Source organism: Hippocampus bargibanti, linkage group LG08 (assembly GCF_051943395.1).
Source record: "Hippocampus bargibanti isolate YZ-2025 linkage group LG08, ASM5194339v1, whole genome shotgun sequence".
Classification (NCBI taxonomy): domain Eukaryota; kingdom Metazoa; phylum Chordata; class Actinopteri; order Syngnathiformes; family Syngnathidae; genus Hippocampus; species Hippocampus bargibanti.
This window is the reverse complement of record NC_142741.1, coordinates 18,334,879-18,350,618: the sequence shown is the minus strand read 5'-3', so window position 1 is coordinate 18,350,618 and position 15,740 is coordinate 18,334,879. Positions and strand designations below refer to the sequence as shown.

The 15,740-nt window shown below is 41.0% G+C and overlaps 1 protein-coding gene across 1 annotated transcript; it reads left to right on the top strand.

Annotated features, from left to right (window-relative positions):
- Positions 1-6,707: 6,707 nt before the first annotated feature.
- LOC148894707 (indian hedgehog B protein-like) lies at positions 6,708-13,944 on the top strand. The gene is made up of 4 exons (XM_089002929.1): positions 6,708-7,628; positions 8,414-8,571; positions 8,775-8,878; positions 12,268-13,944. Exons 1-4 carry the CDS (start codon positions 7,320-7,322, stop codon positions 12,930-12,932), a joined length of 1,236 nt encoding a protein of 411 aa, XP_088859055.1. The 5' UTR covers positions 6,708-7,319; the 3' UTR covers positions 12,933-13,944.
- Positions 13,945-15,740: the final 1,796 nt, after the last annotated feature.

Sequence of the window (15,740 nt, the reverse complement as noted above, 5' to 3'; positions counted from 1 at the left end):
AGAGCAATCAACTCCTTGTGTCAATCTACAGAACCAGACGTTTTCTTGGGAATAAGTGTATGACCTGCTGTCTTGACGACATGCGTGAAAGCTTAACCTTGAATATATGACTGTGTATGCGTGTGTGTGTGTGTGTGTGTGTGTGTGTGTGTGTGTGTGTGTGTGTGTGTGTGTGTGTGTGTGTGTGTGTGTGTGTGTGTGCGTGTGTGTGTGTGTGTGTGTGTGTGTGTGTGTGTGTGTGTGTGTGTGTGTGTGTGTGTGAGCTTGTGGGTGTGTGCGCGTGTGGGTGTGGGCATGTTTTCATGTGCTTGGTATCACAGCAGAATGAACTTCAGTCCCTTGGCTCAGCTTTTTTGTTTGTTTTAGCCATGCGGTGGCTAGCCTTACCCGCTAACTCTGAGCCACATTTAGTCTACTTTTACTTCATCCCCCTTTTACTTTCCCTTTAGCCATGTGAGCTAGTGTTAACATGAATTGCACTGATGTCTTGCTTTACTCTTCATAGTACGGTTTTGTGGTTTCTACTGGCTTTGTCAAAAGGCAAAAAAATGAAATAAAAATCCTCTGCGTGAAGATCTGCAGTTAAGATTTGTCTTTTCAAAATGGAGATCCAGTCAAACTTATTCTACGTCTTGAAAGATTCAGACTTTCAATATCTCTGGCTGGGCCACTCCAAATACTTAGAGGCCCTATGTATAAAGATGTAGATTTAGGTGTTTATTGTGGTCAGGGGTTGGGCCTTGGAGTGTGTGGAGGGACAAAAAAGGGAAGAAGGAGGAGGAAGTGGGATGGTGGTTTTAGCCAGCTGCTGCTGTTACCTTGAGCATAACGTCCTTTAACCCCCATTACAACAATCTGCCACAATCCACAAACGCGAGCTACTACTGCCTGCAAAACAACCCAAACTCACTTGTTTACCAGATAATGTGCCATGTAGTCACTGTCACCCCGAAAAGCTCCACATACGGCCTAATTTTTCCGATGTGTCCAACATTGAGCTGTTTAATTTGGTCCCCGCTGCTCTAGCTTTCTTTCCCATTCCGTTGTTTACTTTAATTCTTCCTCAACATTTCCTTTGGTGTCTTCTTTTCCTCAGTATGAATCTATGTTGGTTACAGGCTTGGATATGCGTGGGTAACCCTCATGCCAATGTAAAGGGCTGTTCATTGGACTCCAGCGTCAGTGGATAAAAGTTGAAAGAGATTACGGGCATGGCACCCATCTTCCTCTGTCCTGCCACGGTGGCCTCTTATTTCCCAGAGAAAATTAATAACTTTCACAAACATCAATGAGAAAGCAGACTGATGCTGCTTATTTATATATTTGGTTGTTTTTTTCTTGTGCGTGTGAGTGTGACCATGTGAATGTGCACTGTGAACACATGCCTTGGATATGCCTGGGTTTGCATGTGCATTTTAGGGGCCTGCATGTGTACTGGAGCTTGTACCTTCAAAGATGCGATCCATTGCAGTAATATTGATGGAGTCTGTCCAAAGAAGCTCACGAAAAAGAACCCAAGCCAGGAAGGGGGCACACTCTGTTTTTGTCTGGTGGGATTGTTTCCTCCATGAAAGAGCATGGCGTCTTGAGGCGAAGACGAGTTGGTAGACGAACGGATGAAAGGAAGGACGGATGGATGAGAAAATGTGACCACTTCTGAAACATTGTCGACAGCCACGCTGAATAGGCAGCGTGCCTGGCTGGAGCCACGCCCGTATTTATGATCTTCAAAGGAAGGATGGCACACACACAAGCACACTCTCACGCACAACCCACCAAATGTGATAGTCGCAGGAAAACATGTGGTCGAGTAAATGTGGATACTCACAAATTTGCATATAGTTGCTGCTGTTGCATGCGTGTGGTTTAACGCATGAGCACACAAGCGGGAATGCTCAAATATCAGTGGTTTTGCAGTTGTGCATGTCATCCGAAATGCCGCATGTGTTTACTGTGGCAATGGATATACACTTACATGATGTGGACAATGCATATCATGAAACAAAGGTTAACCCAGGGCAAGGAACCATAGTTGAATGTATGTTATGATATCTGTCCATGTCTGACGTGTCAACTGACAAAGCGGATTAACTGAACCAGGTCCCATTTAAATACACTGATCGACAACCTATTGTATACACATCTCCACCTATACAACACAACCATGCTGAAAGTCTGAAACCGTTTGACTTTGCCTCAGCAGAGCAGGCGACAAAAAAACAAAAAAACAAAAAAACAAATGAACTAAAAGCTGTCCGGGCAAGTTGAGTGCTTGTCAGCAAGGTACTTATGTGACTTTTCTCAACAGGGCAATTGACTACTGTATCTTAAAAATGCAGATAATAGTCACAATGTTACCAATACAGTAACTTAATTATAAGAAAACATGTCTTTTTGTGCCGGTCCCAAGCCCGGATAAATACAGAGGGTTGTGTCAGGAAGGGCATCCGACGTAAAAGCTTGGCCAAAACAAACATGCGGATCAAACCTCTCAAGATAGAGGACATTGATTTGCTGTGGCGACCCCTTGAAGGGAAAAGCCGAAAGGAAAAGAAGAATTATAAGAAAACAATGTCAAACTTTATTTTCCTTGTGACTCGTGGAATGGCTCAAAGTATCTTTTTTGGGAGGAAAGTCTCACTTCCAATAAATCTTTTGGCTACACACAAAGGCTAACACCCCCCACACATTTATTTAGAAGTAAGTCCAATATAAACCGAGAGAGCTCTGAGACATTCAATGTCTCCTTTAGATTCGGAAATTCCACAATTCAAAACAAACATGTTTTCTTTCTCATACTATGCCACAAAGAAAACACTCAGCCACAATGTATGACAAGTGACCAAACTGAAAATATTTTATTAACATCATTCAATTGCACAGTGTTGCTTATTATCCATTTTAGCTGACTTTGTAACTCTGGAAATTGTAGTTTAACGTTCGAGGATGGCATAATATTTATGCAATCCATTCAAAGTGTTCCTTATACCATTTCAACATGATCAGCAACTGGGTCTCTGCTTCCCTTTGGTGCAGCCTGAAGCCCTCCGGCATGATTTACAAGCTGTAATCTTAACAACAGCAGGAAAGCAATTTGCCCTCATGGATCACTGATTGAGAGGAGTTGAATGAATTTATGGTTGTGCATCTTGCATTGGAGCGGCAAAAGCGTATCTTTGACTGCAGTGACTTCTGTAGCCAGACCCTGGGTCTCCAAAGCAATAATTACTTCTAAGATTATATATGAGAGACTTTCCTTCACAAAGCTGGAAGCAACTCAAAGGAAACACTAACACCTTTATGACAAAGTTTGATGTCCTCGCCCAGCGTGTATGGGCCTTTGCTGGAAAGTTCTACACAAGTGTCAGTTGGCGTTCTATTTCAGCTCAAAAGTAAACAAGGTTATGTTTGGCTGTTTGCCGTTTATGTGAATCTCTCTTTGTTGTCTGCCCTCCATCAAGCAACATGAAACGTAGCAGTGCTGCTAAAATACTTTACGGTGTTGACGCTCGCAAATAATAAAACATAAAGTGTGTGGACATACTGTCTTGTACACAGTTCAGCTCATTCAAAGGAGGTGGCCAGAGAAACTGGGGTGAGACCACTGAATTTCTGAAGGTCAATATTTGAGGAGCTAATTTGGAGGAGCTGTGTTTGCTGCTGTTAAAAAAAACAAGTGTGTTCAAATGTGTTATTTATCTTTGCAGGCACACGTATGTGTGTGTTCAATTAATCTAAATTATTTGAATGATTGTCGGGACTGTTTGAGCTAAATTGTTCCGGAAAATAGACAATTGAGGTTTCAGTTAGTCAGCCAGTGACCACGTGATAAATTGCATTCAGATTATTCATTAAGCAAACCTTCAGGCCTGCTTCGTGTTCACGGATTTCACTTCTGATGTTATTATCCTAAAATATTTAAACATTTGGCAGCATTTAATCCCTTGAATACTGTGACTAATGATGTGCCGGACTGTGCCGAGGCGTGTGCCGAGTAAACAGATGAAAAAATTTGCAACGCACGATTCAAGGCATGGGCCACGCCCAAAGCCTCGTAAAGCACATGGCTATGCCCAATGCCTCGCAAGTCATCACCCACTCGAAGATTCAAAATGAAATGCCACAACCCGGGTGTCATTGAGCTCACATGCGACACTGAAAAACCCAACTCGCATCTTCAATCGGATTTGGTTTGCATCAGACACACCGTTAACAACAGAAAAGAAGAGAACATCCCCTGTCTGGGATTATTTTGAGCAAATCTCTCCAGAACAGGTATAAATTACAATAACCAGTGCGAATATATAATTTAAAGTAGTGTGACAACACGGTGTATCCCTCATTTTAATGTCTTCTACTTGCTGACATTTTAAAAGGTGAAGTGTAAACACACATTTCATTCACAACCCAACACTGCCATTTTTACACAAGAGGATTAGGGCTGGCAAAATAAAAAATTGGCGGGATTCTCAGTTTTATCTCAGAAGTCTAACTTTATTCTCAGAATCCTGACTTTAATCTCAAAGTTCTCACTTCAAAGTGAAATTTCTCACTTTAAAGTCTGAATTCTGAGATAAAAGTGAGAATCCTGACATCTCTATTTCATTTTCTTCGTTGGCCCTAATCCTCCTCCATACATTTTTACCCCATCAAATAAATTGTAGCCTTTTAATATCTCTCTGTCATGTCATTTATTTTCCACGTAATGGTGCAGTGGAACAAATGAGGCCCCATGATGCATTGGTCAAAAAGCAAACAATTTGTGTGGCTCATTGCTCCATGATGCTTCATTTTCCCATCACTACTTGTGACACACTGGAGCAGCGTCCAACAGAGGGCACCCAGGAGCACTTGATGGTTTGTATACCTTATTCAAGAGGACCGTAAGCCCTCGTGGTTGAACGATGTTCGGACTTGCCCCCTTAGTTTAGCCTGAGCCTCAATTTGGACAATTACACGCTCACTATTTTGGGAATCCGAATACAGACACTCCCCAACTTCCGAACGAGATACGTTCCGAACGGTCAATCGTAAGGTGATTTCGTTCATAAATTGCTTCAGTGCTATATTTTGAATATAATGTACATTTAAAGGACAACCGACGTCTCCGGGCAAGTTGTGTCCATAATTTGTAAAATCGCTTCAAATGACTTCTACTGAGCGTATTTTACAAAAATTCCACCGCATATAGCTACATTTTACATTTTAAGACTTGCGCTGAATATTCCGGAAGTCTTGTTTTTGAGTTGGTGACAAGTCCTCACGTCACGTCACGGAAGGAACGCCCCTAACCGAGAAAGGATACATTGTAGCAGTCCTCTCATGGCGTCAATGCATTTTGCGGTACTTTGTTTGCTCTGAAAACTTGTTGATCCGTGTTGACGGCGAAATTAGAAGGAAAACACACAAATAACACAAATGGCAAATATTTACCAAATATTAACATTCCCCAAACAGTACCATGTAATACACACGGCCAACCATTGGACTTAGAGATTCCCCCAAAGACTTGTTTTGGATGTTGATGGGTTTTCGTGGATGTCATTCTTCATGCCATGCATGTAAAATCTTGAGTGTCCCCACCACAAAATTGGATAATCGTGTCCTTGAACATTATGAAAACAATTTAGGGCCAGCCCTTTCTGTCCAAGCATGGCTTTGCCCCAGTCTACAAAGGAAGGTACAAAAATGCACGACTGGGCAAGCTGGGTGGGAGATCGATTGGATAGGCTAGAAGAACCTCTTTCAAGTTCAAGATCAGTCATCTCTCACACCACAAAAACAAATTTTCAGATAAACTGACAACAATTCTCACAGACACACTAAAACATGTTTTGATTCTTCCTGGAAGAGAGTAAAGTGTTCTGTATTTATTCATGACTAGAGGACGCAATTATGGCTTTAGTTGTTGTAATTGTTTTTGAAACTTTTGGCTTGTCTCATCAGAAGGTCCCAGCAGAGGGTCACTTTCATGATGTATATTTTATTTTTATTTTTTATGAGACCCTTCTTGATGCAACCTACCTGCTTTTTATCCGCTTTTTTTAAATCTGGAAAATTGGTGTATCCAACAGTGAATCAAACCCATGCAATTTTGACAAAATGCAGCAAGTTGGCACAATCCAACACGGATTGGTTTCTGGAAAAAGTATTTCAGAGAAATCTGTCTACCCAAATTCTCCAATGCAGCCCTCATTGGGGTTACTGCTTCACAGAGACAGATAGCTGTCTTTGGGCATATTGCTGTGGCCACTGGCAAGACTAGGGTAGCCAAACAATCAGTCCCACTCACATTTACCCCCCTTCCCCCATTGACATTTCTTCATTGAACTGAATTTGCATGGTTTCTGGAACTAACAAGGATGACATCAAACTGTACATGCCGAGATTCAAACTCGGAACCTTGGAGCTGTGAAGCAGACAGTCTTGCCACTAGTAGACTGTGCTGCTGCTCCTCCAAGAAATTATTTGGTGACAGACGAGAACAAGGGCACAGAAACACCAAGACAAAGCTGACAGTGATAAGTGGCCGCATTGAAGGACAAAGCTGAAGTTTGTTGCACGCCTGTCAGGGTAGTGCAATGTGCTTATGTGCGTCTATAAGTGCGTGCGTGAGCAAATGATTCTCCCGTGCGCTCTGTGCCCACATCGAGAGGCGGGGTGGGTGCAGAAGCGGAGACAGATGAGGAAGAGAGGGAGAGGAGGGCAGAACTGGCAGGGTGCGGTCTGAAATGGCAACAGTTCGTCGCGGATCACTCAAGTGCAGTGGATTCAAGTGGAAAGCCTGTTGCGCGAAGTCGTCTCACTGGGAGCATCAAAAACCTCAAAATCCACGGGGGATGTTGTGACACTTCGCGGAGCAAAAGAAGAGACAGAAAGACCACCACATTAAAAGCGTGGACGTGCAGTTGCGTCTCTCTCTCTCTCTCTCTCTCTCTCTCTCTCTCTCTCTCTCTCTCTCTCTCTCTCTCTCTCTCTCTCTCTCTCTCTCTCTCTCTCTCTCTCTCTCTCTCTCTCTCTCTCTCTCTCTCTCTCTCTCTCTCGCTCTCTCTGCACCCCCTCCACCCACCTCATCGACTTTGAACCTGTTTGTTTAAATCCACGGACTTTATAGCCTGCGCACCCACGAGCCCGTCGAGCGAACTTTTCCATTCAAGTGGGAATTTATCGTTGCACGGATGCTGAGGTGCCCGCTGGAGTGTCGAGCTTTTGTGGACAAAGTGAGTGCCGCTGTCCCGGACCATGGACTGGACAGGTGAACCGGAGACGTTCTGAAGACACATATCTCCCTCGGGAGAGTCCTCCCTCCTCCCGGGGCGATGCGGAACCCCTTCCTCCTTCTCACCGCCTCTCTGTGCGCCATGGTTCTCCTCCTCCTCGCACCTGCCTCGGACGGCTGCGGACCGGGGAGGGGGCACGGCAAGAGGCGGCTTCCCAAGAAGCTCATCCCGCTAGCCTACAAGCAATTCAGCCCAAATGTGGCCGAGAAGACGCTGGGTGCGAGCGGGCGTCCCGAGGGCAAAATTACGCGCAACTCGGAACGCTTCAAGGAGCTGACGCCTAACTACAACACGGATATAATCTTTAAGGATGAAGAGGACACGGGCGCAGATCGGCTCATGACCCAGGTGAGACAGAAGAAGGTGATGGTGAGGAGGAGGAAGATGGGGAGAAGTGCTAGGAACGCTTTGCAGTCAGTGCTCATGTGCGGACAGGGACGCGCAACCGTCCTATGCAAGTGATTTAGGTCCCGTATGGTTAACCGTGTCTATGAATCACTTCAAAACGAGCAAACCTCACAGTCACATTAAACTCCGTGCTCCATGCTTGCTGTCAGTTGAATATTTAAACCAAAATGATTGATTTCATTGATTCATTATTTCAACTCCGAAGCTTTGGTTCTGGAGAAAGACTTTTGACATTTTACCTTAAATGTTTGTCCCCAAATACAATTCCTTATGATATAATTTAACAGGATCAATTTAGGCACAGGCAAGAAATGGGACAAATAATATAAAATTTCTGAACAATATGACATATGGAGAAAATCAAATTATTATGTTTTAAATATGTTTGTTTTTGTGAATCCCCCACTTTGTTCTGTGCCCATCATAATGAACTAATGAACTCATTCACCTTCTCAAACAGATCTGATCTTTGCATGAACAAAAAAACAGCAGCAATATTCTATCATTATGGGTATAATAGCTTTTCACTGGAACGGTACTCTGAAAATGCTTTTTCACACTTAACTGGTGTTTTTTTCCCAATAATAATTAGCTTTGAGGTCTGCATTGCAATATATTCTAAAGACAGAAATTAATTGTGACTGCAATGCTTCACTTTGCTGTGTGATACAACCATGTAGTACTTTGAATGGCTGATAAATCCTCCCATGCACACCTACTTGCAGCGCTGTAAAGACAAGTTGAACTCCCTGGCCATTTCTGTCATGAACATGTGGCCTGGTGTCAAGCTGAGAGTGACGGAGGGATGGGATGAAGACGGTCATCACTCAGAGGACTCACTGCACTACGAAGGGCGTGCTGTTGACATCACCACCTCAGACAGGTGAGCAATGACAATAATATATATTAAGTGTTATGAGCAAATTTAAATATTAATTATTGTGGAGTTGATTTTGGAATTTCAAGATGAGCAAATTCCTATTTTTGAAATTTTATTTTTTCCAGAAATGGTTATTTTAATGAGCAGGCGGTGTTTCATGAATTGGTAAAGAGTGCCACAATAATAATGCCATGTGATCTTCACAGAGACAGAAACAAGTATGCCATGTTGGCTCGGCTTGCTGTGGAAGCCGGATTTGACTGGGTCTACTATGAGTCCAAAGCCCATATTCATTGTAGCGTCAAGTCAGGTAAGCAAGCGAACTATATTGTGTGGGATTGGATTCATGTGTATTCTATTCATAGCAGCTTGTAAAATACTGTGACCAATTCACTACACAGTTGATTTAAGAAAAGTGTGCGTATTGTGTGAATTTCTGTGTGTGTGTGTGTGTGTGTGTGTGTGTGTGTGTGTGTGTGTGTGTGTGTGTGTGTGTGTGTGTGTGTGTGTGTGTGTGTGTGTGTGTGTGTGTGTGTGTGTGTGTGTGTGTGTGTGTGTGTGTGTGTGTGTGTGTGTGTGTGTGTGTGTGTGTGTGTGTGTGTGTGTGTGTGTGTGTGCGTGCGTGTGTTGGGGATGTATGTCTGTCTGTCGGTTGTTTGGTCTGTCTGTCTGTCTATATGTCTGTCTGGCTGGCTATGTGGCCTATTTAGAACATTAATAACAGCAGTTAATGGTCTTAGAGCAAGAGATCAATTTTTCATATGTTTATTTTATTTTATTCTTCACATTACACTATTAAAATGTTAAATGCATTAATTTTGCGACTAATATTCTTACATTTTTCATTGTTATTTTGTTATGTCCAAGCAATGGCTCCATTGATTTTGATAATACAATTTGAGCCACGAGCTTGGCTTTTGTGAAAGCCAAATAAGTTAACATTGGATCATTGCGATTCATGGGCGATAATGAAGGAACCTGTTTGCAAATAGCAAATGTATAACTAATAACTCATGTTCCACTTCACGGAATTGTAAATGCTGAGTTTAATAGTTTACACTTTACACCATGAATATATCGCAAATGATGAGCCTGTTTACTGGTATTTTAAACATTTTGAAGCAAGCTTCAAACAATGCTCTAAACCACACACACAAACACACACATCTTACACTTCAGCATACACTTAATGTACAGGACGGGTAGATACATGTCAGCAATTCTGACGATCATGATTGTGATGAATAATTGATGTCTCTAATGCAGTTTGTAAAACAAGGAACATTTGACAACACAGCAAAGTGTTGGAGAAACATCAGTGGTGGCAAGTGTTGCAGCTTCTTCGTTCTGTTGTTTGACTCACCGAAACTGCTGGATCCCCAGAGTGACAACATGAATGGTGGTCATAAATTGGTTTTGCGATGTTCCGCTCGGCTTCTGTAACAGATTGAGCAGGTTTTAATACTGTTTTTAGTCCACTGCATCTGACTGTTTATCTGACACTGCTCCTGTTCGATTTGTGATTGTTTGGACAGAGTGACTCAGTTGCTTGATGTCACTTTTATGGCTGACAAGTACATGTCATATTTCAAATAAAAGAGACGCTAAATAAAATAAATGTCACATACACCACAAAATAGTTTCCTATTATAGTGAATCATTGTGGTAAGTGTTTTCCACAAACAATGCAAAATGAGTCCTGAAAAGAAATCCGCCCATAAGTGTATGTGAATTTGCAAAATCCAAAGTGGGAATATATGGGGGTCAACTGCAAAAGTACAATTGTATTTTATTTTTTTTCATAAAATTTCATTTGCAAGTAGTGGGTCTCGTACAAGAGCACTACTTTCTTTCATGTGTCAGTGGGAGTCTTGCTGCAAGGGGTTTACATGTTGTGTGGCTTCTCTGTGGGTACTTTGACTTCCTTCCACAATCCAAAACATGCACCACATGTTCACTAAATGGACCATTCTTAATTTCTCTTCAATGTGGACAAAAATGGGTTAGAGTTCTCTCCAACCGTAACTCTTTTCAGCTTCTATGGTTGTGATTGGTCTAGGATGCTTGCCGCCACGCACCTTTCATTTTTGTCACTCAAAATAGAGTGCGTTACACATACGACACTGTATCTTACTATATTGCTTGTCTTTCCATTTAAAAGCGGAGCACTCGCAAAATAATCAGCCAATAGATAAGATAACGATGGTAGATTTGATGACATTCCCGTTATGAAACACAAATCGTCATGGGACTCAAGCGCTAACAATAGTTGAACACATTCCATTGCAAGACATTTTCAAGGCCCATGTCTGGTACCACCAGTTATTTGATGCCAAACTACATTCTAACAGTCCATCGAGGTTAGTAGGCTGTGAGATGATTAACTCTCTCTTTGTTTTGCTGTTGCTTTTTCCTCGGTAGGTTTCTTTCAAATCTCTTATCTGAGTCTTATCACCTTCTGGTTGCAGACCTCCTTTTCTGCAATCCACATACTTACAGAGATATACACCTTTGCCAAATATTTACCCGCCTTAAGACATACGAAGGCACCCTCGTGCATCCATCAAATACGTGTGTGGATTCACGTCAAATCAGTCAAGCAAAGTGAATTGATGTGATTCCAGAAAATGGTTTAAAACATTGATTTCTATTCTATTTTCTTTTTTTTCAACCTCAGCTGTGCTCACCTTTCACTTGCTTTTTTCCAAACATACTTTCCTGTCAATTTGACCCCAGGCCATGCTTAGATACAATCAGCTGGTTATCCATTACCTCTTGCTGACTACCTCCTCTTGCCACCTCGGCTCACCGTGTCTTAAAGAGCCACCTTGCTCAAAAATATTCAGCCACAAGAAAGTAGTTTAACCACCTACGGAAGCTTTTACGAGTCACTCGACAATGGGAAAAAAAAGAAGAAACTTCAACGCTTCTTTCATATTGGTTTTACTAAAAGTAAAAAAGTTCTTGAATGTCAACAATTCTTTTGGCTTGTGTGATTTATCACTTATGTTGGTGTACTGTGTTCTAACTTCAGACACACAGAAAAATTCTCCTCGAAAAATTCATTACTTTAACCCTCATTTTATGTTGAAGAAGAAATCACGTTGATTGTGTTGTGGGTCATTTTTACCCGTATGTAAAAATCCACACAAAACAGTCAAATAATAGGTGACATCAGCAACATCTGTTTCTGAGATCTTATAAACATACACAGACAACATAAACAGAAAATGTATTTTCCATCCCATTGGGTTATTTTAGAACTGTTATGAAGAAAGGAAAAAGAAAGGATATCCAGTGCTTTCGTCAACACTAAAACGGAAATGGGTAAAATTGACCCGTAACATAATATGAGGGTTAAATATAAGTGAATCACTGACATGCAACCAATTTGAATATGAAATGTCAAATTTTGATGAAGACATCATTCTGAATGTATGCAAGAATTCTGACTAAAAAGACGTTGAAGACATTGTAAACAGTCTGTCGCTAATCCACCGAGATAATCTTGTCCTTGAGTCAGTGTCAAAGTCTGACTTGATTGATGGAGCACTGAGAGTCTGCATGACCATATGTGGAAGTTCAAGTGTTGCTCCTGGAGAAGTTTTGATTATATTTTTTGTTATGTTGAAAAGAACAAAGTAAAAAGTAAATATGATAAAATCCTAATCTTAATGTTCTCCCTTTTCTATTTTACAGAACATTCTGTCGCTGCCAAAACTGGCGGTTGTTTCCCAGGTGATGCTCAAGTTACCCTTGAGGGCGGGGTCACCAAGCGGATGCATGACCTTCATCTCGGTGACCGTGTTTTGGCTTCCTCGACAACCGACGCTCGTGGTTCGCTTCTCTACAGTCCAGTACTATCCTTTTTGGATCTTCAGACAAACGTCACAAAAATCTTCACCCTCATTGGAACCAACACTGGACTTAATGTAACACTCACGGCGGCACATCTCATCTTTGTCACTGACTGCGTGGGTGGCCTCAGCCAAGATAGAGTGAGGACAACTTTTGCCAGTGAAGTGAAGCCGGGTCAGTGTATACTGACTTCGCAAAGAACAGAGGCAACACAAGCCGTCGTGACTTTTGTAGAGGAGAGGCAGAGCACTGGGTTGTATGCCCCACTAACCCAGCACGGGTCTATAGTCGTGAACAACGTGTTGGCATCTTGTTACGCTGCTGTGGACAATCATCATTTGGCCCACTGGGTTCTAGCCCCACTGCGTTTTGTCCGCACCCTCATGGGTCCTGCAGAACAACAAACTGATGGTGTGCACTGGTACCCCTGGCTTCTACAGAAGGTTGGGAAAATGCTACTGGCCCCCAAACACTTCCACCCTTTGGGAACTGAGCGAGGACTCTGACAGAAGGAAGAATTAATCAATTCACATCAGCTTGTACAGATCAACAGCAAATCACAATAACTATTTTCCACCCAAATAACAAAAAAAATGGTTTATACATAAACTCTGTTGTTTTACTCACTCAACTTCTCTTGATATGCTTTAAGACACGAGTAGAGAACACAAATTGCAATTTCTTCACTGCTTTTCCAAATGTGAATTTGATCATTTCATTTTTATGAAGCGAATTTGATTCAGGTGTGCCAGTAAACCTTAAATTAGTAAGCACTTGATTATAAGCCACAATACTGACACATACCATATGGATAAATTGCTGGGAGACATCTTGAGCAACTGGGTGTATAGCAGTGTAATTGTCATCTAGCATGACTGTGCCTCTGCGGATCTGTGAAAGCATTATTGGATGAGTTTGCATTATTGGATGAGTTTCATGTGGAAGAACGTCATAGTTGTCAACCCCATCAGAGACTTTGGGGTTAAATTACAACACAAACCAGCAACCAGGCCCTCTCTCAGCATCTGTGACCGTTGATCTCAAATTGTTGTTGTGGATTACAGACAAAAAAAAAACAATCAGACGCACTCCAAAATTCTATGCTATTAATGCCACCTTCTGGTGTAAGAAGCCCTCTTATTGAGTTTTGTTTGTCATTTGGTTTTACCTTGGAGCACCTTAGCCTTTTAGTGACTATGGTTTGTTATTTTGATGCATTTTAAGAACAAAACAGTCAACAATTAGGGTCATCATTCATTTTTATTATTTTATTCTTCAAAATGAGACACAGTTGGGTCATCACTATAGGTTAAACTCCAGACATCGAAGAGGACACAGATCAATTAATGGTAATGGGAAAAAGACAGTGTAAATGTTTATTGGAGCAGTTGAGTCGTGAATTCAGGTAATTGCACGTGAAGTTTACACACTTTGCTGGTTCATTGCTTTCTGTTGTTATCTGATGTATTTGTTTTTACATAGCAGTTATCAAAAATATATTTACAATATTTATTTGAATATTTTTGACGGTGTGTTCAGTTTATTGTGAATTTGCCTTGGCACCAAACAAGGCAGAGGAGAAGTGTTGGACGGGAAAAATATTACAATGGCATTCACAATTCCAAGAGGGCAACATGTTTGATCAAGTTCATTTATTTTATGCGGCTAATCACAAAAAAACGGGTTCCTGATTAATTTGAAGCAAATTCACATCACAAATTTATCCTCACTCCCTTTGCAACTGGTTCACCAAACAATGACGTTCAACTATTCCTTTATTTTCCAAGGGACAGCCTTAAATAATCTTGCCAGGTCGATGCCTGAATGACTATTTAAATACTGAACCAAACTAAACTGAATTTTATGTTCATAATGATGTCACAATTGAATTCTCATCAATTGTATAATATGTTGCGGCAAAACTATTGCATAGTCTGACCCTGTGATAGTGTGAGTACAGATTGTCATATTCAATAGAAACCACAAAGAGTTGAGCACATTCCGGTACTTCCATGAGTTGTGATTCTAATGACTAATCAGAATATTAACTACTGTGATGCCGGCCTGAATTGCATAAATAACTTTATGATCCTTTTAGAATACCTTTCGTTGGTCCTTTCTAGATTCACAAGTCCTCTCTCCTAAGGATAATCTATTTTTTTCCATATATATTCTATATGGTGAAATTATCCTGTAGCATACCAGTAATTAAAAATAGATGTATATGCCATATTAGTTATCCCCAAAACCATAGGTCGACTATTGTGTCGCACTGAGATGGCGCATGCGGTTGTTTGCATCTTTTTGGGGAATTCTGACTGTCCAATAGGAGGGAATAATATGGCACTGATGCAAGAAAGTGACTGAAATGTATTGATCATCTGCTTCCACCACAATTCTATAATTAACTAATGCATGAAGGTGTCGGGCGTTTAGATTCTTATCGAAGAGGCTTCGTCAGCGAACTAAAATTAGCTGGCAACTCTCGCTCTCTCTCTCTCTCTCTTCTCTCTCTCTCTCTCTCTCTCTCTCTCTCTCTCTCTCTCTCTCTCTCTCTCTCTCTCTCTCTATATATATATATATATATATATATATATATATATATATATATATCTATATATATATATATATATATATATATATATATATATATATATATATATATTTGGTGGCGGTGCCAGACCTCTGCTATGATAGGTCCCTGCTCTAAGGTTGGGGGGAGCAGAGGACCATTTCCCGAGGCTACACTGATTGTTGTCCAAAATATTAGACAAATGCTGTCTTAAACTACTGTATAACTAGCTTTTTATACATCATGCTCCATCACCCGTATTTCCTTTCGCAGTTTCTTTCTTGTATTTAATTACTTTTCCTTCGCATGTCAGTTTTCATTCCACCCATATATTTCAAACTACATTTCCAGCGAATGCGTATGAAATCCAATTTTTAAATGAGTGACATTTTCTGTTGGTTTTCTAACAGATTTTTGGATGGAAGTGCACTCTGAAGCACGACGCTTAGATTTGTCAAAAATGTGTTTGAAGCTAATTTCTGATAAATTATTTAAAGATCTATTTTTAAGAATATAAATGGCACAATGTTGTTTATTCCTTTTAAATTAAGATTTAACATTTTTTTTAATACAACCACAAACGTGATTCCTTTAAAAACAAAATGAGTGGTAAAACGAGACGAAAATCACTCTGGATAATTTTATGTAATAACACAAAACTGTCTTAACACTTTAAGCACAATAAGTGAAGAAACCAGCAGGCAATGATGAATCTGAGATAATATCAGGTGTTATCATGGTG